Source organism: Pinus tabuliformis, chromosome 6 (genome assembly GCF_031772625.1).
Source record: "Pinus tabuliformis cultivar Carrire ecotype Pingquan chromosome 6, CPIR1, whole genome shotgun sequence".
NCBI classification, from domain to species: Eukaryota; Viridiplantae; Streptophyta; class Pinopsida; order Pinales; family Pinaceae; genus Pinus; species Pinus tabuliformis.
The window spans coordinates 494,828,610-494,850,648 of NC_142292.1; the positions used below are offsets into that span (position 1 = coordinate 494,828,610).

Here is a 22,039-nt window from a genome sequence, read left to right on the forward strand (position 1 = left end):
AATCTGGGAGCGGAGTCAAAGTCACACTCCCTAGATTTGATAGATCTGCCATTTATGTACATAGATTTGTAATTTTTTTTTTTTCCTGACTTCAGGTTTTTGGGGTTTCATTTATTTTTGCATATTCAGGTTTTGGTTGTTTATGTTTTCGGGTACAGATTGCAGATCTGAAGCTGAAGGTTGTGCAGAGTCCAGAGCTAGGCCCCGGAGGGTAAGATCTAGATCTCTGGAGGTCCATCAGCATCATTTTTTTCAGGGGATTAAATCAGTTTTCAGATCTGGAATTCAAATCTGGTATTTTAGTGAGGGTTTCAGGGTCAAATTTGAAGCAGATGGATTTAATATTTTATTCAAATCTGGAAAATTTTCAAGGGGTTCACTAATAAATCTGGAACAGAAATGCAGCGTTTTGATCAAGGTTTTATGGAAATTTCTAGGTTTTTCTGGGTATCATCTGTCTAGGTTTGTTGTTTTGCTAGTTGGGTTTTTGTCTCATTGCAAATTTCCGAATTTTTTTTTTACAAAACCCTCGCTGGCAGCCTGAAGCATAAGAATATCTCTTTAATCACAAATTTCCGAGAATTTTTTTAAGGGTTTACCAGCTTTTGGCTGCGTTTTTCTTTCTCTGGAAAATTTTTGAAATTTTTTGTTTGTTGCCTGGGGCTTTTTCTGTTGCAAATTTTGTATTTTGTTGCCAAAAAACCCTGCGTCCATCCCTCAGCTATCTGCTTTTCTCCGTCCAATCTGCAAACAAAAAAATCACGCAGCTCCAACTCTCACCATCGCTCCAAAACCTGCACGCACAGCAAACTTCGATTTTTTTTGTTGTTGCTCGTATCGCCTTACTGCTCCAGTATCTTTCAGCTCCACTACCTATCCTTCAACTCCATGCGAATCCTCTACCCTCAGCCATCTCCACGTAGTCTTAACCTAGACTTGCGGCCTCCTCTCGCTACCCACATCCCTGTCCATTTCCTTGCAGAACTCTTCTCCTCATTGCTCGTCGTTTCTCCCTGGCCCTCCTAACTTGCTATGCCATCAATCGAACCTCGTTGTCTATCAGCATCTACTGCTCCCTCAACGCAGCCTCATTTCATTTTGTTATTCCTCATCGCTGACATCAAACCTGGAAGCTTCGCTCCTTAGCCTCCCACGTGCTGTCAAGCAAGGCTCCTCTCCTTCGCTGTCCAAGCCGCCTATCCGACCTGCAGAAATATCAAACACAACACACATAGTAAAAGGCTATCGACCCTTTTTTTGGTTAGTGCATTCATATTTTTATTTCATTTAAATAATACGTAAGTTAGGATTCATTAAGTTTAAAAAAAAAAACTATTTTTGTTTTTTTTATCTTGATTTAGTTTTCATTTTTTATTTTTTATGATTTTTATTTTAAAATTCTAAAACTAAAAAAATCTAAAATATTTTTAAAAAAATCCTAAAACTTAAAAAAAATTCAAAACGTTCACAAAAAAATAAATAAATAAATAACTTTAAAAAATTTAAAATTTTCAGAATATAAAAATAAAAAAACTTTAAAAATTCTAAACATTTAAAAAATTCTAAAAATTCTAAAAATTTATATTTGTGATTAAGGATTTACATTAAGGGGCTTTCGCTTAAACGTTAAAAATAATAATTATGTGGCCTATGGCCCATTAAAAATTTTGATTTTTTTTTAACCCTTTGATTAAATTAAGTTCTTAAGGAATAATTAAAAAATTTTAACCTAAAGTTCCTTAGTGTCATTTGGTCATTAAGTGCGAAATTTTATGGTTTTCCTCTGGTCCAGGTGCAATAAACATTTTTATTCATGTTTGGCTTTTTAAGAAAGAAAATTTATTAAATCTAGATCTGGGCAGTGAGCGAAAATAATTTTAAACCTGGAATCTTTTGCATGTGATAGTGTTGGGCGTTTTCGTGGATTATTTATGTTTGTCACTTTTTGTCACATATTGAAAATCGATCTGGGTAGCTTGTGTTATTGATGGTTGATTCAGATATCAAAGGCACTGGTCTAAAATTATTTCTATCTTGTGGTCTTGTCTTGTTTACATTGGCATTTAATCTATCAATCTGATTTAATCGTTTAAATTCATCAAGTTATCCATCATTAAAATCTCCTAGAGTTTGTTTTTCACAGGCTATCCTCATCTATTCACCTAGGGACTACCCCCCTTGACTTGTCTAGGAGAAAGTCTAAACAGAGTGAGTAAGGATTTAAGAGTGACAACCCTTACTCTGAGCGTTGTGGTGCTGCCTAGACACTCTGTGCGACAACAATACCAAAAACAAATCTCCATCAATGTGATGAAAACCACAGAAAGGGAACCTTAAACAATATAAGTTGTAACATAGTGACAAGGTTGTGAATCCTTTGGCGATGAATAGTGATTTAGAGGACATCTTGAATTCACCTTTCGTGGAGTCTTTCTGTGTATTTGAAGGGATTAGTGCACAATTTGATGCACTAGAGGATTCCTAGGGTGTCTTCACACTTCCCAAAGCATGAGCTACATATTTGGAGGCAATCTAGACCCCTTCACACATTTAATTAGCAAGATTACACACATGACGAAGAGTGCCCACCTTATGAGGAGAAATTGGAGAGTTTTGTGGCATATTTGATAGTAAGAGCTTCTATGAGGAAGAGAGCCCTACCATAAAATCAAGCCATGGCATGTAACCACCTTCTTGGAGAGGAAAATCCTTAGAGGAGTACCCTTATTAGGGAGCTGCCATTTGGCATCTTGGCATCATTCTCAAAGTCAAAGGCACATTTATACAAGAGTGTCACGCATTAAATTATGGTTACGAGGATCTTTATGCCATATTTTATTGAAAAGAAGGTTCAAGGAGGCTTCTAGGAATTTCTGATGGTAATCTATTTAGAGAAAGAACGGATGAAGGATTTTCTAAACAATGTTTTTTTGCGGGCAAGGGAGAAAGGTCATAACAAATTTGAACCTCCATCTTCTTCTTTTTCACTGATCTCCTATGTAGGTAGGCTGTCATTGGTATATTGCAGCCATATCTTCATATAAAGGATTGTTTTTCTTATCATAGTGGGTTGTTCTTTGTTAGAATAGGAGGCTGAAGTGTGATCTCAAAGCCCTCTTTCCTGTTGAAATATGTAACTAGGTTCGGTCTTCATATGTACTCTTGATTCTTCTATATTGTAAAATGAAAAGAAAATTATTATTATTATTTTTTATAGCATGGGTTTCATGCTCAAGGTCAATTTATTTTAAGGTCAAAGCACCCATTGAGTGCTTCTAGGTTTTGTCAAAGAGACAAGAAGTTAGAGTCATTGTCATATGTAAAAGACCCCATTGGGCATCTTGTAACATGTCAAAAGAATTATTTTTGAGTCAAAAGTGTCAAATTACCCCTCCAAGACCAAGTCAGCCTGGTAATGGAGAAGTCAGCGTAAAGAGGGCAGTTCGTACCCCTGGAAGGGCTATAAATAAGAGACCATTCGACCTCATTTTCACTCACTCATTCACTCATCAATCAAGCAAAGGACAAGAAGAAGAAGGCAAGTGAAGGACTAGAAGGAAGAAGGAAGACAAATTTTTGGGTTTTTACACTCTCCCTCTCACACACGTGTGAAGGAAGGCTAGGGTTTCTGCAGCATCAAGGCCGAAATTTTCAAGGTGCAAGGGAAGGGTCAAAATTGGTAGAAGAGAAGTCAATTTGGTCTCTTACAAGTCCTAGAAGAGGAATCAGCCCAAGCGAAGGAAGGAGCAAGCCTTAGAAGCCCTAAATTCTCCCACACGTGCGAAATCACAATTGTTGCACAGGCCGAAAATCTGAAGTTATGGGTCAAAGTTCTGCAATTGGAAGAGATTTGACTTGGTTTAACTTGGTAAGAAGCAGAACATTCTCCTGAAGGTTTGACTTGATCTTGGAAGCGTTTTGGTCTTGGTCTAGAGGTCTTGGAATTCGTCATTTGAAGAATCTATAAGAAGAGAAGAGATTTTTGTGGGTTTTCCTCTCTAGGAGAGATTTTGGCCCTAGCTAACAGTCTACATCTTGTGTCCTTGTGTACTATTGATCTTCATGTTTTGGTAGTTGTTTGAAGAGAAGAACAACATAATAATAAGAGAAGAAGAAGCTAATAATCAAGAAAAGTAAAAGAACATCACAAGCAGTTATCAAGTCTAAGAGAAATCATTTCTATTGTAGTCCTATTGATTTCTCAACATTTCCTCCAATGGTATCAGATTTGAATTATGATCTACTAAGGGGTTGTCCATTCAATAAAATACTGCCTCATTTAATCTAATCTCTTCCTTGATATCTTATGTGGCTGCAACACGTTTATGCCATATGAATGTGTTGTTCTGTCTTTGTCAAGTATTCCACATTGTTGTTACATATATATCATATCTCCCCTTCACTGATAATATTTGCTGTTTGGACTCTGGAGGTTTTATTACATCTTTTTCATCCACATTCAAGTTATATTTGTTCCCTACACTCCATAGCCCAAGGACAAGACACTAGGTCTTGCTTGACTTCTAACTTTACATCTTTAAAGAATAAAAAAAAATCATTCTGCAGATATTGTTATTAGATCAGTATTTAAAGGACATTGCAGTCTTATTAGGGATTCCCCCTTGTGTCACAGGAGACCCAGCTTAAAGTGAGAAGGAAGATCACAGAAGTGACAGTGGGTGATGTCCTCAAGTTGCTCGAGTGTTTGTACATGATACAACTTATCCTTTGAAGTGCAAAATTTAGAGGCAACAATGCCCACCTCGATGATATCCTATCAATTTCACCATCTAATAAACTAAATTAACATATCACAGTGGAAATGTATCCAACAATGTTTCACTCTATAGGGATGAATCATGAAACAAATGTATCTGTTCTACCCCATAAAAACACTTGTTTTCTTATTTTTTTCCATTGCCTTTTATATATATAATGTGCATAAAGAATTTTTTGCTTCAAATAAAAGAAAGTTGCAGTTGATATTTTACTAAGATTTCGTTCATGCAGACACAAAAACAGAGGATCTTTCATCTCTCTATTTCTGAAAAAAATTACAGGCTCATTGAAACTTACGATTGTGGGTCTTCTTTTCGAACTTTAGGTGCTATCCAAGAAACTCTCCACCATGACCTCTGATTCAAGTTTCTTCTGACTTGTTTCTGCTCATATTGCTTGGCCAATACCTCTTGCGAATCTGAGATCGGAAGTGCAGAACTTGAACCAAGCAGTGAAACAGCAGAATATGAAAATCCTTTCACTTGTTCTATCATAGCTCCAGGCCCTTTCAGTTGTCCAACCCTCAGTATAATTCCATCAACAGGACTAACCTGTTCACAAATCAACAATTAAAAGAGCAGAGAAGCAAACCACCAAACTAAACTTATTTGAAATGTCAGTTTACTATTCAAAGAAATAAGCAGTAACAACATTTAATGCTAGAAATAGCATGTTACCAGTTACCAGACATTTTGGGTCCTGATCAACAGGCCTGGAGCCTTCTTTCAGTGTACGAACAAAGAACTCACGAAGAGAAGTATATTCCTCCAAGGGCTGAGCTGCTTCATTAATATCTGGAAAATCCAATAGTGACCTCTAAGCTAACATTGCAGTGATAAGGAATAAAGCATAGCATTCCTTGTTTAACAATAAACAGAAAGAAAAAAAAAATCATAAACAAGAGAGTATGTTCAACATGATTTACAAGCTGTTCATATTCCTTTTATGTTTCAAGATACTCGTTAAAAAGCAAACAGTAAGTATCAGTTTTCACAAGTTTATAGGCATAAGATTAAAGCCCTCACTATAATATAAAGCTTGATTCAATAAGTTATGCTTCTTGGATAAGCAGCAAATAATAGTTATAGAAATAGGCTTGATGTTTCACATAATAGGTTCAGTCCTTTGTGTATAACTATACTGCTATCTGCTGATAAGCACTAAAAAATATTGGCTCCTAGAATTACAACCCGATCCACATCAGATTTTCATATACACAGAAAACATAACATGGACAAATACAGACGACGGAACATGGGAGAAAACTGTTGCTTCAATAAAATTCAAAAAATGATCAGCATGATTCTTTTACCTCACAGTCCCGTAGGAGAACAGGAAAACCAGCAGTCTCATGGCAGAAAATCACCAAGTATCTATTCACGTGTGACCTAGTGTTGCAAATATCTCTGATTTCTCCAAATATTTTGTAACAAACATAATAATAATAAATAATATATATGAAAAGGTGTAAACGTGTGTTTTATCCTCAAGACATGACTCTTCATATCAAAAGGAGCCCCATCTAGCATTTATAATGGGGCCCTCATTTGTAACATCAACCATTCAATCATTCTTCTATCAATTTATATTTTATCATTACATTTTATCTACAATATATCTTCATATACAAACAAGGACTGTTTTCTTATTACATCTCTGAATCTGAAGTCAATCATGAAGATGAAGCTGATTCTGTTAGAGTCATACACCGCTACCCTGTACAAAACCCCGTGCCCAGGGCATAATGTTTTAACCATACAATGTGTTGAGAAATCTAGGGCATCAAGATTAGGTGATTTCTCTAGTAATGATAACTGCTTGTGAATATTTTTTACTTCTTTAGATTATGATCTTCTCTTAAGTTAGATTATTATATTATTCTTCTTCATCAAACAGCTACCAAAGCATAAACAATAAAGAGACAAGAGACACAGAATATGTGCGATCAGCCAGGACTAAAACCTCTCCAACTTAAGAGGAAAACCAAAACGAATTCTTCTTCTTATAGAAACTTCAATTGACGAATACCAAGACCATTATCAAGACCCTTGACACACCAACCTCTCCAAGACCATGTCACAAGCCTTCCTTTCTTCCTCTAGTCAACGATGGTCAACCTTCTTCCTTCTACTAGCTCGGCTATCCTTCAGATTTCAGTCCTTAGATCAGACCTGCAGTCCTCGGCCCTATTTCAGAAACCCTTGCATGTGAGATTGACCAACTTCTGAACCTTGATTTTCTTCGCTTGGAAGGTATGACTTCTTGTTGCAATTTGGCTTGTAATCTTGCCTAATTTTTCTCCTTGAATAGGCCTCTTGAACAGCAGCAAGACCTTCGACCCTTTCCTGCAGTAGATAATACTTCCTTCCTATGCACGTGTGGAGATAGTAGCCCTACAACTGACCCAAAATAACTCGGCCTCTAGTTCTTCCTTCTTTGTTTGGATGGAGGTTCTTCTTATGTGATTCTCGCACTTCTTTTCTCACTTCAGACCTTGACCAAAATTTTGTGCTTGAGTGAGGTCGAACTGCCCTATATATAGTGTTATGTGAATGTCTGTCACAAATAGGCTGACTTAAACTGGTGCCTAGGCTGACTTGTTTTTTCTGGAATCATCTTATTTCTTCTTGTAGGCCGGCTTCAAGGGGAGCTTGTGACAAGGTCTTGGAGGGTTTGCAACAAAAATGACTTCTTTTACAATTTGTAAACATGCCCAAATGGATCTTCATTACATGGCATTGACTCAATAGACTTGATGACTTGATGACCAAACCAACTAGCTCTCAATGGGAGCTTTAACTAGAAACAAAATTCCTTAATCATGAAACCCATGATTCAAGTATTACAAAAATAATTTTCTTTTCTTCTTTACATCGATTACATAAAATCACAATTACACAGGTCATTATGAAGACTGAACCTAGTTACACTTTTCAACACCCCCTCTTAACTAGGGAGGTATTCATAATCCATACAAGGTACTTGCTCATTCTCAATCTGAAGAATTCTCATAAGAAGAGTCGGATTGGTAACCCATCTGTATAGCATCATATCAACCACTATTGTCACATAGCAAGGCCTTGACTAACAACTCTATCTTTCAACAAGATTAGAGCACAATGCTCGCAAGACCAATGATGTATAGACACCCTCATCATTCTCTCTCGGAACATACCCCACCCGGGTTCTCAAAGTGTGTTCCACCAGGTCTATTCTTATCTTGGATTCCCAATCCTCAAAGAATATTGGTCCTCTACGACTACTCTTATCTTGGATGCCTTAATTCATCCTTAAAGAGTATTAGATGCCAGATGTTTACCCAATCCTCCATTCTATCTTCCCAAGTGAAGACAAGCATGATGTGTCTATCTCTCCCTCTTAATTAGGGAGGATATATCTATTCCAATGAAGGAATGTACTCATTCCTAAGAAAGGAATGTACCTAAGCACCCTCTTGGCTTAGGAATTTGCTTCCAATTTTCTACCAAGTTACAAAACTTGTTTTCAGGCTCCCTCTTAATTAGAGTCTAGAGATCTACAACAGATCTTTAGGTGGAGACGATGGGACAACCAGCTGCTTGAGGAACTCCTCACGATGTCATGAACTTCTTTTCTTTATTTAGGAACCTTCATGTTTTGGGAATTCTTTGTAGGGCACAGACATCACTTTCATCCATGAGTCAGTCATGTCATTATTCCTTTCATCGGAAAGTGATCCATCAGTTCATATCTGGCCTTCCTTCATGCCATGCTTCCTTCTTCATGCCATGTCTCCTTACGGATCTTTCATCCTACTACATGGACATCAGTGGTGGAAAATATCCATAGCTCTTCCCTTGGTAGCCCTGCATAAGCTCATCTAGATATCATTCAAAAATAAGGAATGAACATTAAAACAAAATTACCTTTGTGATGGTCTTTCATCATGACATCCTTTAGTTAGTATCAACATCCTGCATACATATCTCCAAAAGATATATATTTTCAGGGGTCTCTTTCTTTCTCAGACTTTATCAATGTCTTCATATCTTTCATGGAGACATCCTAGTCAAATCTCACAGTTCTTGGATGTTGATTGTCCTTTCCATAGTTGCATATTTCATGATCTCTTCCTTTCTTCCTTCAGACATTTCCTCCTAGGAACTTCCAGTCATAGTTCCTCCAATTCAGTCAACCACCTCATATTCCATATGAGGACATATTATGTTGATTTCATCTAGGCAATGTGTGACCCATGTCTTCCAGCATCCTTTCAAAGGAGAAGATCTTTTCTTTTGATCATGCTCTCGAGATAGAGCATTTATCCATGTTATCTGCAACCATGTGACATGCCTCCAAATTATCAAATAAAAGCATACATACTTCGTTTAGGTCATCTTCCTTTAGCGGCTTCCTTGATTGAAAACTTCAATCCCTTGACCTGCTTATTCACATCATAACATTCTTTCATGAATTCCTCCAAGTTGAAATTCTTGATGAAACACTTGCAACCTTTTGTTTGGTGAACCTTCCAATAAAGATTCCAATAGAGGATCTTAAATATCCTCATTCAGCAGATGTTTCCTCTTAACTGATGTATGATGAGCTTGGAACCAAATTACCACCTTTGTTTTTCCCCATAAGTGCTTCAAATGAGGTAACCAAGAGTTATATCCTTTCATAGACCAAATTCAACTATCATTCATCCTTCCCTATGATGACGTCATGAGCTCTTGCTTCTAATGCTTCTTATGATGCCATTTCCTAACATGATGCATCCTATCATGCTTCTAATGAATCCTCATAGTTATACTTTACAACAGGAAAACTTGAAAACAAAACTTGAAAAGAACTAGGTGAGGAAGACTATCCCAATCATAATAGAGATTTTTTACTTCCTCTTTCTTGGATTTCTTCTTTTCAACTTGCTCCACTGCTTCGATGATATGGGCTTCTCTTCCTCTTTCGTTATTGTCCTTCTGATCTTAGAACAATCTTTCTTGTAATACCCATATTCTTGACATACATAGCATTGAATCTTAGCCATGTTCTTCTTCTTTTTATGAGGACCAAACTTTCCAAATTTTCCCTTTCTTTTTGTCATTGTAGCATATGCTTGATTTTTCTCACCTAATCCTACATCAGATTTTGCCTTTAGCCTGGATTCTTCAATCTTGCATAGTGACCATAGATCCTGGAATGGAGTAGCTTCTTTCTTCCCATAAATACTTGAAGTAAAGCTAGCCCACTCCTCTGGTAGTGCATTTAGTACTACTGTAGTCATTTCTCTATCAGACATGACTTCTCCCAGATGCTGAAGTTGATCCTTGATTTCAGATATCCTCATAAAGTATGAGGTTATTCCTTCTTCTTTTCACATCTTTAGCTTGTAGGGTTCTTGCCTTAATGAGCGGACTTCTTCTGCAATGCTTACGGAATACAACTCTACCAGTTTTTCATATATGTCTTTTAAAGTTTTGAGTTTTGATACATATGGAATGAGGCAATCCTTAATGGATTCTATGTGAATCCTTTGAGCCCTAACATCCCCTTTCATAAACTTTGCAAGTGCTTGAGCATCTTCTTTCGCTGGTTTGGTAATAGATCCTGTAATGTCCCCATTTTTATTTTCCTCTGTAGTACAGCTAGGGTGGAATTCCAAAGCAAGGGATGGCCAAGTCAATGGAGCAAGTTTATGTCATCACTATTGATTTGGGGTAGCATCGGATGTGCTCTAGTCATGAAAATTGGTGGAGAGGCTAAAGCACATGAGATCTCCAAGACCCAAAAATGGTTTGGGCGGATACTAACCAGTTTGGGAGATATTAAAATAATTAATATTTTTAATGGAGTTCCTAAGTCTAAACTTAGGAAAAATAAAATATTAATGGGTATTAATATAAAACTGGGTTAGAAGGTTCCAAAAGTCATGGATCAAGCCAAATCTAATCTTAGTCATTGATTAGAGATTTAATCTCGGTCGTTGATGGACCAACGAGAAAAGTATAAGAGGAGGCTTGAGGGTCAGTTGGAGAATACACCAGAGTGATCAGTCATTCATTTTGCTAGAGCAGGATTGCTAAGCAAAGTTGAATCAGTGATCAGCAGCGAGGGGCAGTGAGTACGAGGCAAAGAGGCAGGGACAATACTGGGAGACCAGCACAGAAGCGGAGAGAGCGAGAGCAGTAGTTAGTCCAGGCTACGCAGAGCCTAGCAGAGGCAGCGCAGAGCCCAGAGAGACTGCATCATCCAAGCAAAGGGCAGAGGGAGTGATGCAGAGGCTCCCAGAAGCTGCGCAGTGCCTCAAAACGCTGACGCAGAGGGTCCTGGGGCTGACGCAGGTCAACAAGAGATTGACGCAATGGCCAGAAGGGCTAGCGCTGAGCTTCAGTTGTGTCGGAGAGGGTTTCGTGGGACAGGTTTTCTGAATACCTGTTTCCAGATATAGAGGTATTGTTGCCGTATATTTTTCTCTGTCGGGTGAGCCGGTTTAGGCACCCTGTTGTACTCAGATAGACTGCATAATAATATAACCCTCAAAATAGTTGCACCGGTTTTCCCGCATTGGAGTTTTCCGAGGACATTGGTCTAAAATAACGGTGTCACTTGTGTCCTTGTTTTCTTTCAGTTGATGATCTGTAGATGTTGATACTGTACTTGTGTTTATTTTCAGTATTTACATGGTAAATAACTTGTTAAGTAATTAAACAAGTAGGTGAAATAAACCAGATAGTACAGGAATAATTTCTAACGGGTAAGAATTAGAAATTCCAACATGGTATCAAAGGGTGGTTGCAGATCACAGGAAAACTGAAGGCATCAGCCGAGCAAAGCATTTGCAACAGATTCAGCTATCCCGAGTGACAGAGCTGATCCTTGCAGGAGACGACAGAGGAAGGAGTGACGCAAAGGGACTGCGTCATCAGTCTGGGCCAGAGAAAGGCCAGCGCAGAGCCTAAGGGAAGCAAAATCAGGCTCATGCAGAGGCCAGAAGGGCTGACGCAATTGGCTGAGGGAGCTGATTTTCCGGTGTCGGGATTGCGTAGAGCCAAGTAGCTCAATCCTTCAGTTGTTGGGGCATAGGAGGCTGTGGATAGTTAGCGGAGCGAAGCTGGTGGGGTATTGTGGTCAGAACAATACCTAACAGGGCAAGACCAAGGTGGAGGGAGTTGTTGCCGAAGCGGATTTCTAGCCAAGAAATCTGGATCAGTGTTGCAGTTGCATAGACGATCGGAGTGGGGCAACTTAACATTGGCAGAAGGATTTCCAGGAGGGAAATCGGGACTCGGAGGGAGTCCAAAAGAGAACTTCCAGACGGGAAGTAGAGAGACTTAGCAAAAGTCGAACCGAGAACTTCCAGGCGGGAAGTAGAGAGACTCGGAGGAGTCAACAGAGGAGCAGAGAGATGGTCGTGAATGCGGTGATAGATCGAGATAGGCTGGACGGAGCATCCAACTTTATGGTCTGGAAGGCAAGGATCTTGTCCATTCTAGACAAACATTGCATCAAGGGCTTCGCCTTGAGAACTATGGTTATCCCAGTTGACCTGGTAGCTAATGAAAGGTATGAGGAGGCAATGGCTAAGGCAAAGTGCATCATCCTTGATGGGATCAAGGATCATGTGGTACCACATATTTCCGAGAAGGAAACAGCAAAGGAGATGTGGGACACTTTGAAGACATTGTACCAGCATACTTTCGTGCAGAGGAAGATGCTCAGGGAGAATCAACTAAGGTCATACTAGATGCAAAAGGGAGAGCAAATAGATGTCTTCCTCGGTCAGTTGAAGGAGATCCGTGACCAGCTAACTTCCAGAGGGGCCACACCGGATCAGGAGTTGATGGTAAGGACTGCACTTAACGCATTCTCCGAGGATTGGGAGACATTTGTCCAGAGCATACTGGGTAGGACGAGTCTTCCAGATTGGGAAGAAATGAGGGCGGCTCTTCATCAAGAAGAGATCAGACGGCGAACCAAGGCGGGGAGTAGCAGCAAAGGGGTCAGGATCAACAAGGAGGAAGAAGAGAATGTAGCTCTAGCATCTGCAGGAAAGCGGGAGAAGAGGAAGAAGAAGGACCTCTCCAAGGTCAAGTGCTTCCATTGTGGGAACTGGGTCATTTTGCAAACCAGTGTCCTAGGAATAAGAGCAAGGGAGAGACTTCAAACTCGAAGGCAGCACCTGCAAAGGCGGAGAAAGAAGTCGAGGAAGAGGACGATTGTGCCATGAGTTCTCATGTGCCACTTGAGAAGAAGTGGGGAGACATCGAGTTGTAGTCAGGAGGACTACAGGCAATGACGAGCAAGATCCTTGAGGTATCCAACTTCTTGGATTATACATTGCTATGAGAGCCCCGAAGAGGAGTAGCAGGACCGGCGAATGTCGGTAGAGACGGATGCGGATGGAGCGGCGGAGAGTGCTACAGTGCAGGAGTCTTGGGACAGCGTGAGGCTAGCAGGCTGCAACAATGTGAGAGGCATGGGAGTGTTGCACCAGCGTAGGATGGCACAGAGAGGTGTGCAACGGTGCGAGATGCAGGGAGTTGTTGCAGCAGCGCAAAGGTCAGTGGAGTGAACACTTGTTAGTGGCAAAGGGAGCTTCAGCATCGAGAGTGTTTCTAGCCTGACAGGGATGTCAGAAGTTGGGTGGATCAGTTACTTACTTCTGAGTAACTGAGTTGTAGTGCAGTAGCAGTATGCAGTAGCACAATGCAGCATGATGAGAGGGGATGCAGTGTAGATGCAGTGCTGGGAGGATGGACCAGCAGTAGCATGGATGCAGAGGGAGTTGTCATACAGATGCAGCAGTGGCAGTGGCAAGGCCATGGGCAACAGTACAGGATGCAGCAGTGTAGAGGATGTTGAGCTAGGAGGACTAGCATCAGCACAAGGACTGATGTCGGATAATCATGGTGATGCCCAGTGTGGAGTATTACTAGAGCACAGTCATCGCTAAGGGGGAGTGTTGATTTGGGGTAGCATCGGATGTGCTCTAGCCATGAAAATTGGTGGAAAGGCTAAAGCACATGAGATCTCCAAGACCCAGAAATGGTTTGGGCAGATTCTAACCGGTTTGGCAGATATTAAAATAATTAATATTTTTAATGGAGTTCCTAAGTCTAAACTTAGGAAAAATAAAATATTAATGGGTATTAATATAAAACTGGATTACAAGGTTCCAAAAGTCATGGATCAAGCCAAATCTAATCTTAGCGTTGATTAGAGATTTAATCTAGGCCATTGAAGGACCAACGAGAAAAGTATAAGAGGAGGCATGAGGGTCAGTTGGAGAATACACCAGAGTGATCAGTCATTCATTTTGCTAGAGAAGGCTTGCTAAGCAAAGTTGAATCAGTGATCAACAGTGAGGGGCAATGAGTACAAGGCAGAGAGGCAGGGACAATACTAGGAGACCATCACAGAAGCAGAGAGAGCGAGAGAAGCAATCAGTCCAGGCTAGGCAGACCCTAACAGAGGCAGCGCAGAGCCCAGAGAGACTGCGGCATCCACGCAGAGGGCCGAGAGAGTGACGCAGAGGCTCCCAGAGGCTGCGCAGTGCCTCAGAAGGCTAACGCAGAGGGTCTTGGGGCTGACGCAGGTCAGCATAAGGTTGATGCAGTGGCCAGAAGGGCCAGTGCTGAGCTTCAATTGTGTCGGAGAGGGTTTCGTGGGACAGGTTTTCTGAATGCCTATTTCTGGATATAGAGGTATTGTTGTTGTATATTTTTCTCTGTCAGGTGAGCTGGTTTAGGCACCCTGTTGTACTCAAATAGACTGCATAATAATATAACCCTCAGAATAGTTGCACCGGTTTTCCCGCATTTGGTTTTTCCGGGGACATTGGTCCAAAATAACGGTGTCATTTGTGTGCTTGTTTTCTTTCAGTTGATAATCTGTAGATGTTGATATTGTACTTGTGTTTATTTTCAGTATTTACATGGTAAATAACTTATTAAGTAATTAAACAAGTAGGTGAAAAAAACCAAATAGTACAGGAAGAATTTCTAACAGGTAAGAATTAGAAATTCCAACAATCAGGGGTTCCGATGGAGTTTTGAGGAATTTTTATGGGATTTGATGGCATTCGCTTGGCACATTTCATCATCCGCATAGTTTGCTTTTCGTTACATCGCATTCTGACAACTTTCAAAAATTAGCATTATTATGGAGCCTAAATTAATTATGCTCAAGGTGGCATTCCGGGGAGATTAATTGATGGAATACCTCAGTGTAATAGCTCGTTGGAAACGAAACAAGAAGATCTACAGGATGGGATGTTGAAAAGTGACTTCCAGTGGTCGAAGAGAGTATGGTGGGCAATTTACCATTTTCCTTAATTAAAAATGGCTTTAATTAGTCATTTAATTAAGGAAAAATAATTAATTGGAGGAAATGGGTCAAAAGTGACTTAAGTGAAATAAAATAAAATTAAAAGGTCACTTAAGATAAAGTCAATGGAGGATCTTCTAGAATAATAATAAAATAATAAAATAAGATGCTTCTAGAGGCTTGGAGATCTATCCATCAGATCTATAAAAGAGGAGGAGGAGGTCATTTGGAGACATCTTGGATTTGATATTGTTTCTTGTATGAGAGGTTGAGAACCTGGTTCTCTACTCCATTGGTAGCCCCAGGACGAAAACCCTCGGGTGATTTAGAGAGATTGGGCAAGAACCCATCTCCCCTTGGTGGATTCATTCAAAATTCACAGGAGCTCTTATTGGTTGTAGTTCATTTTGAAAGGCCAAATCCAATGCTATAGCAGACACATTTTGAGGCCGGATCTAGTTTGCAGTAATTGTTTGAGTTTCTCAGATATTTCTAGTTGTTCCATATTGTTATGTACTCCTATTTTTTGTTGATTTAATAAAGCTGAGATTTCCTTCTGCTCATCTTCGTTATTTGCATGTACTGTGTTGTTAAATTTTACATGGCAATCTTCTGTTAAGTAAATGGTGATTTTATGTGAAGTGTTTGTTCCAAATTTATGTCATTTGGGACATTACAGATCCTTTGACATGATCCATGACCACATTCTCAATGAGATTTAGATTTGTCCTCTTCTTCCATGCAAGATAGTTTGAAGCCCCAACCAATTTGTTGCTTTCCTTGCAAAAAGACATTTTGACAGATTTAGACATAAATATACTTACTTGAGAAGATGCTTCTTCCACTTGTTGCTTCCTTGAATTTTGATGATGATATAGTTAATAGAGAGTTTCTCTTTGATTAAGGTAGTTCTCTTCAAGAATAATCCTTGACCCCACAGAGAGGGAGATCACTTTAGATCCTTTGATGATGTTGTCCTTGTTGATGATGATCAATAATGACTTCTTGATGATGTCTTGATGCTTCTTGGATGATCTTCTTCAAGGATGAAGTCCTTACTTCAATGAGAGGGAGATTTTCCTTTTTGATGATGATGACAACATCCTCGATCTTGTTTTTCGTGGATGAATAATCTTCAAGTGACTTTGATTTGTAGATCTCTCCAACTTGAGCAAGGCTTTAGAGGTCTTTTGAGGATCCTAAGACTTGTTGGTGTAGACTTCTTCTTCGATCTAGGGTCTTGATACTTCTTTGTAGATATTGACTTCAAGATGATCTTCTTAGATTTGCTTTGATGTCTTTCTCGAGATTTGATCCTTGAGTGTCCCTTGGTAAGATGTCCTTCCTTGACTTTGTCACCTTAGCTCTGATACCATGTAGAGAAATATAGGGCATCAATATTATGTGATTTCTATAGTATTGATAACTGCTTGTGAAAGCCTTTTACTTCTTTAGATTATGATCTTCTCTTAAGTTAGATTATTATAGTATTCTTCATGATCAAACTGCGACCAAAGCATAAACAATAAGAGACAAGACACACGGAATAAAGGCGATCAGCCAAGGCGAAAACTTCTCCAACTTGAGAGGAAAACCCAAACGAATTCTTCTTCTTATAGAGACTTCAATTGACGAATACCAAGACCATTATCAAGACCCTTGACACACCAACCTCTCCAAGACCAAGTCACAAGCCTTCCTTTCTTCCTCTAGTCAACGATGGTCAACCTTCTTCCTTCTTCTACTAGCTCGACTATCCTTTAGATTTCGGTCCTTAGATCAACCCTGCAATCCTCGGCCCTATTTCAAAAACCCTAGCATGTGAGATTAACCAACTTCTGAACCTTGATTTTCTTTGCTTGGATGGTATGACATCTTGTTGCAATTTGGCTTGTAATCTTGCCTAATTTTTCTCCTTGACTCGGCCTCTTGAACAGCAACAAGATCTTCGACCCTTTTCTGCAGTAGATAATACTTCCTTCCTTCGCACGTGTGGAGATAGTAGCCCTAAAACTAACCCAAAGCAACACGACTTCTAGTTCTTCCTTCTTTGAGTGGATGGAGGTTCTTCTTATGTGATTCTTGCACTTCTTTTCTCACTTCAAACCTTGACTGAAGTTTTGTCCTTGAGTGAGGTCGAACTACGCTATATATAGTGTTATGTCCATCACAAATAAGCCGACTTGAACGAGTGCCTATGCCAACTTGTCTTTTCTAGAATCATCTTATTTCTTCTTATAGGTCGACATCAAGGGGAGCTTATGACAAGGTCTTGTAGGGTTTGTAACACAAATGACTTCTTTTACAATTTGTATTATGGCCAAATGGGTCTTCATTACATGACATTGACTCAATAGACTTTATGACTTGATGACCAAACCTAATAACTCTCAATGGGAGCCTTAACTAAAAATAAAATTCCTTGATCATGAAACCCATGATTCAAGTATTACAAAAATAATTTTATTTTCTTCTTTACATCAATTACATAAAATCACAATTACACATGTCATTATGAAGATCGAACCTAGTTACACTTTTCAACACAATGACCCTTAAGTCGTCTCTATTAATTCTGTCAAAAACATTAGCAAGGTGCACGCGGGTTCTTTGGCTAGATACAATAAGTCAATGTTGAAGGTGTATGTGGGTTCTTCGGCTACATACAGGAAGTCAAAGTTGCATTGTCAATAGCCCCGTTTCCTAGTTGTACGTGTTAATTTTAGGGCTAGATAGTTCTATGTTATAGATAATTGCACTTTTTAATTTTTCAACAAATTTTCACAATTCATTCACCCCATATCATCATAAGCAATTATATAGAGAGAACAATAACATTAACTCTGCAGAGGAACAATAAAGAACATTAGAAGAGAAACATACACAATAGAGACACCAGGATTTAGGTTTCAGTTGAGATACAAAGTACATTAATAAAGAGACACAAGTCTTTCAGCATTCATCACATTAGGCCTCCTAGGGCCAACCCTAGATCATAGAAGATCTTCATAAGATGGCAACAGACATATTTGACAAGTAGGCATTCACAAGCCCTCCATAAGACCTCTAATAGGTCTCCTAATGATCAACAAATGTAACTATAGGTGTTGTCTACATATCACTGTCATAAGAGCATACATGTTAGTCTCAAGAAGCATACATGATATTGTCATGGGAGCATGTGTCATTATTATGTGACAGGGTCATATTTCTGCCCTACACCATGGTCATATCATTGTCATACAATATTGACATACTAGGCCATTCATTATTGTCATATCACTGCCATACCATTGTCATATCACGGCTATACAACATTGTCATATCATGTCATACATCACTGTCATATCTTTGTTATACAACACTATCATTTCACTCATGATGACCTTTGTAGTTCACAGAACTAGGGCACAAAAGACAACCCTCTTACATATCCTTTCACTGCTCCAAATTGATAAATCTTAGGGCACAATATACTGTCCGCTTAATTGTAACAAGCCAGCCCATCATCACAGTACTAGGTCACATCAAGTAGCCTCTAACAAGCCACCAAACTCATTGTACATAGATGGCTAAACATTGTTGTTCAATACTTACTATAGCAGACCTCATCACTTAAAGTTAATAGCATACTTTAGAAGGACGTCATGATTTCATCCCTCAATTACACGTTGACCTGTCCTCGGATCCTTGAAGTTTTGGCCCTGGTTAGGGCCTCATGCAGCGATCCTAATTCGGTCTAATTAGACCTCCAACTAGTTGTGCAAGTCCTCCTTTCAAGCCTGTGTTGTCCCTTCAAAATATGTGGCCTAGTCTCATTAACAAGTTTGGCCTTTCGGCCCTCCAAAACAAGTCTTGTGACTCCTTGAGAAACCCTTGTCAAAGAAGTTTCGGTCCTGTCATGTTGAACATAAGGTCTACAACATTAACATAGAGAATTTGCACCCAAATCATATACTAAACTACCCAGACTTGACCTCTTTCACTTGGTCAGCAAATTGCCTAACTCGTCCCCTTCAAAACAAACCTTATGACCCTTCAAAAATAGGATACGAGAGGGGCTCAGCCCTACCTTCAAGGCACAAAAATTTTGGCCTTCAAATCAGATAATTTCTCCATCCAAATATGCACAGAACATCCTCCTCAAGCTCGGCCTGCAATCTCCTTGATTCGTCCAAGACTAGACGTAAGAAAAGGCTCCAAAACCATCCTTTTCCACTTCAGTTAGGGTTCTCAAGCCTACGGCTACCTCAGAAATTGCACTTGGAAGATGATCGAGTTGAATTGCAAATTCGTAGAGGATAGGTGCCTATTTATAGTTGTTTCCACATATGAAGAGTCACGTCCTTTGGGCGAGCGACATGAAATGTTATGATGTCGACTTGTAAACAGAGGGAAAACATAAATTCAAATTTTCTTTTAATAACATTTAAATATATTTTCCACATGTTTCGATGATTAATTGCCCAAGTAAATTTGACACGTCAAATAATAATGAGAGGAGTGCCAAACACATCAACAATAATATTTCTTTTATCCAATTTTGAATTCTTCCTTGGGGAAGGATGATTTATTCTTGGGGTAGTTGCGCTTCTCTTAGGGGTAATTGGATTTCTCTCAAGCAAATTCATCCTGAAGCTACTCAAAATTTCAACACTCCCTCTCACCTTGGGAGGAATTTACAGTTGTACCAGCTGTCTCATCTCAGATGTACACGTCTCAACATAAGAGAAGCTCATCTCATTTGATAGAAAAAGAATAATCCACAATCAATAGTAGGGGAGATCGATTTACCACAACCAAGTCCAAGGCAGTCACATTTGACCTTGGTAAAGATCACACACCCTACAAGTGTCCAAGTCAAGCTCCATGACCTCATCTCAGTTGAATAATGATGACTCGATCCATAGAAGAAGAAGAACGATCCACACTGACAATAGGGGAGATAATCTACCACAACTAAGTCCATGGCAATCATAGATGACCTTGGTAGAAATCATCCAAACCCTATGTCCACTCAATGACCCTCTCCCAACTTGATCCTCATCAATCAAGTGGTAGAACACCTAAATCCAATACCTAGGGGAGATCAATTTACCATAACCAAATCCATGGTAGGTGCATCCACCACAAGGTAAAGATCACACACACCTAAGTCTCCTCACCCACTGGCCAGATAGGTGGTAATCCTCACAAACTTAACCACCTCAGTGTGGCCCTTGGTCAGTAATGACACGAACGTGACTTGCGGGTAGAATGCATACTGGGGCATGTACTCAGCCAAGTCCATGGCTTTAAAGAGTACCCTCACACCCGCAAGCGGTTGCTCATCCCCCTTCACTAAGTCAATGGCTAGTCATAAAGACGAGAGAAGGCATATGTTCAGTGTTCTTGATCAGCAGTGTTCACTGTTGGGGAGGGTGAGCCTCACTACACATCCCCCTTCACCAAGTCCATGGCCAGTCATAAAGATGAGGGAAGGCATATGCTCAGTGGAAAGATACATTCTCCTACACTCATAATTACTTTCGAAAGAATATGAACTTTGCTTTCAGCAAAGGCTTGAAGGGAATGTTTGCAAACTACTCATCTATTGAAGCCTCACTACTTCAATTCTGCAATAAGTCATTGTCAGAGCCTCACTGCTCCCTCTATCCTAGAGCCTCAATGCCCCCTCTGTGTTGGAGTCTCAATGCTCCATAAAAAGCCACACTACTCGCAATATGATCGGCCACTGCTTGGACTAAGTGCAATGGAAGTCTGCAACCTACTCATCCAGGAAATTAAGACAAGACCTGTTGGCAATGTACACATTAACAATTCCTAAAGCGGAGCACATAGAAGTGGACAAAAAAATTTCAGTCAATGTCATCATTGTAATCCCAAATTATGCAAATTATTGTAAAAATGATTCTAGTATGACTATTAAGCCATGTAACAACACCTAGGTAAGCCTATGATTCTTAACAAAGGGTTTCACTCTAGGGAGTTTTTAAACCTCCCCAAATTATTTGTGTTTGTAAACACAAATAATTGGCAGACTTTTTATCCCAAACATACCCCAAAGCTACAGTGGAACTCATTGATAAGGTCTTAGGTCAGTCCTAGTATTATCGAGTCGATGTATTTTATCATGCTAGATCACCTGTCTTGTGTCACAGAATTTGGTTGTGTCTAAAGTGGTTGTCTCTATGCGTAAAATTCCCCTTCTAAGAGTTGATTATTGTAATATATCGATGTAAAATTGTGTCTAGAAATATTTTTGGTGAATGGTGTTGAAAAATGTAACTAGGTTTGGTCTTCATAATGACGTGTTATTGCAATTTTATGTAATTGATGCAAAGAAGAAAAATAAAATTATTATTGTAATACTTGTCTCATGGGTTTCGTGAGCAAGGTGTTGAATTTTCTAAGTCTATCCATTAGAAAATTAATCTGTATTCTGTTGGTTTATTTCTTCTACTTGTAAATTTCGAACAAGTTATTTAAAACATTTAAATACCGAAATAAACACAACACAGTCACAACATCTACAGATCATCAACTGAAAGAAAACAAGCACACAAGTGACACCGTTATTTTTGGACAAATGTCCCCGGAAAAACCCAATGCGGGAAAACCGGTGCAGCTATTCAAAGGGTTTATTATTATGCAGTATTTCCTTGAGTACAACTGGGTGCCTAACCGGCTCACCCGACAGAGAAAAATACATGGCAGCAATACCTCTATATTCGGAAACAAGTATTCAGAAAACCTGTCCCACGAAACCCTCTCCGGCACAACTAAAGCTCAGCGCTGGCCCTTTTGGACTCTGCGTCAGCCCCAAGACCCTCTGCGTCAGCTCAATGAGGCACTGTGCAGCCTCTAGGATCCTCTGCATCACTTTGGCAGCCTCTGCGTGGATGACGCAGTCCCTCCGGAATCTGCGCTGTCTCTGTTGGGCTCTGCGTGGCCT

General features: G+C 39.6%; 1 protein-coding gene across 1 annotated transcript in view; it reads right to left on the minus strand.

The window, feature by feature from the left end:
* The window catches only part of PSD1 (phosphatidylserine decarboxylase 1), a 380,407-nt gene that overhangs the window by 200,954 nt on the left and 157,414 nt on the right, over nt 1–22,039 (minus strand). The window contains exons 6-7 of the mRNA XM_089418442.1: nt 5,464–5,573; nt 5,077–5,330 (exon numbers count right to left, since the gene is read on the minus strand). Coding sequence (XP_089274568.1) covers nt 5,077–5,330; nt 5,464–5,573 — 364 coding nt within the window. The remainder of the gene's footprint in view (nt 1–5,076; nt 5,331–5,463; nt 5,574–22,039) is intronic.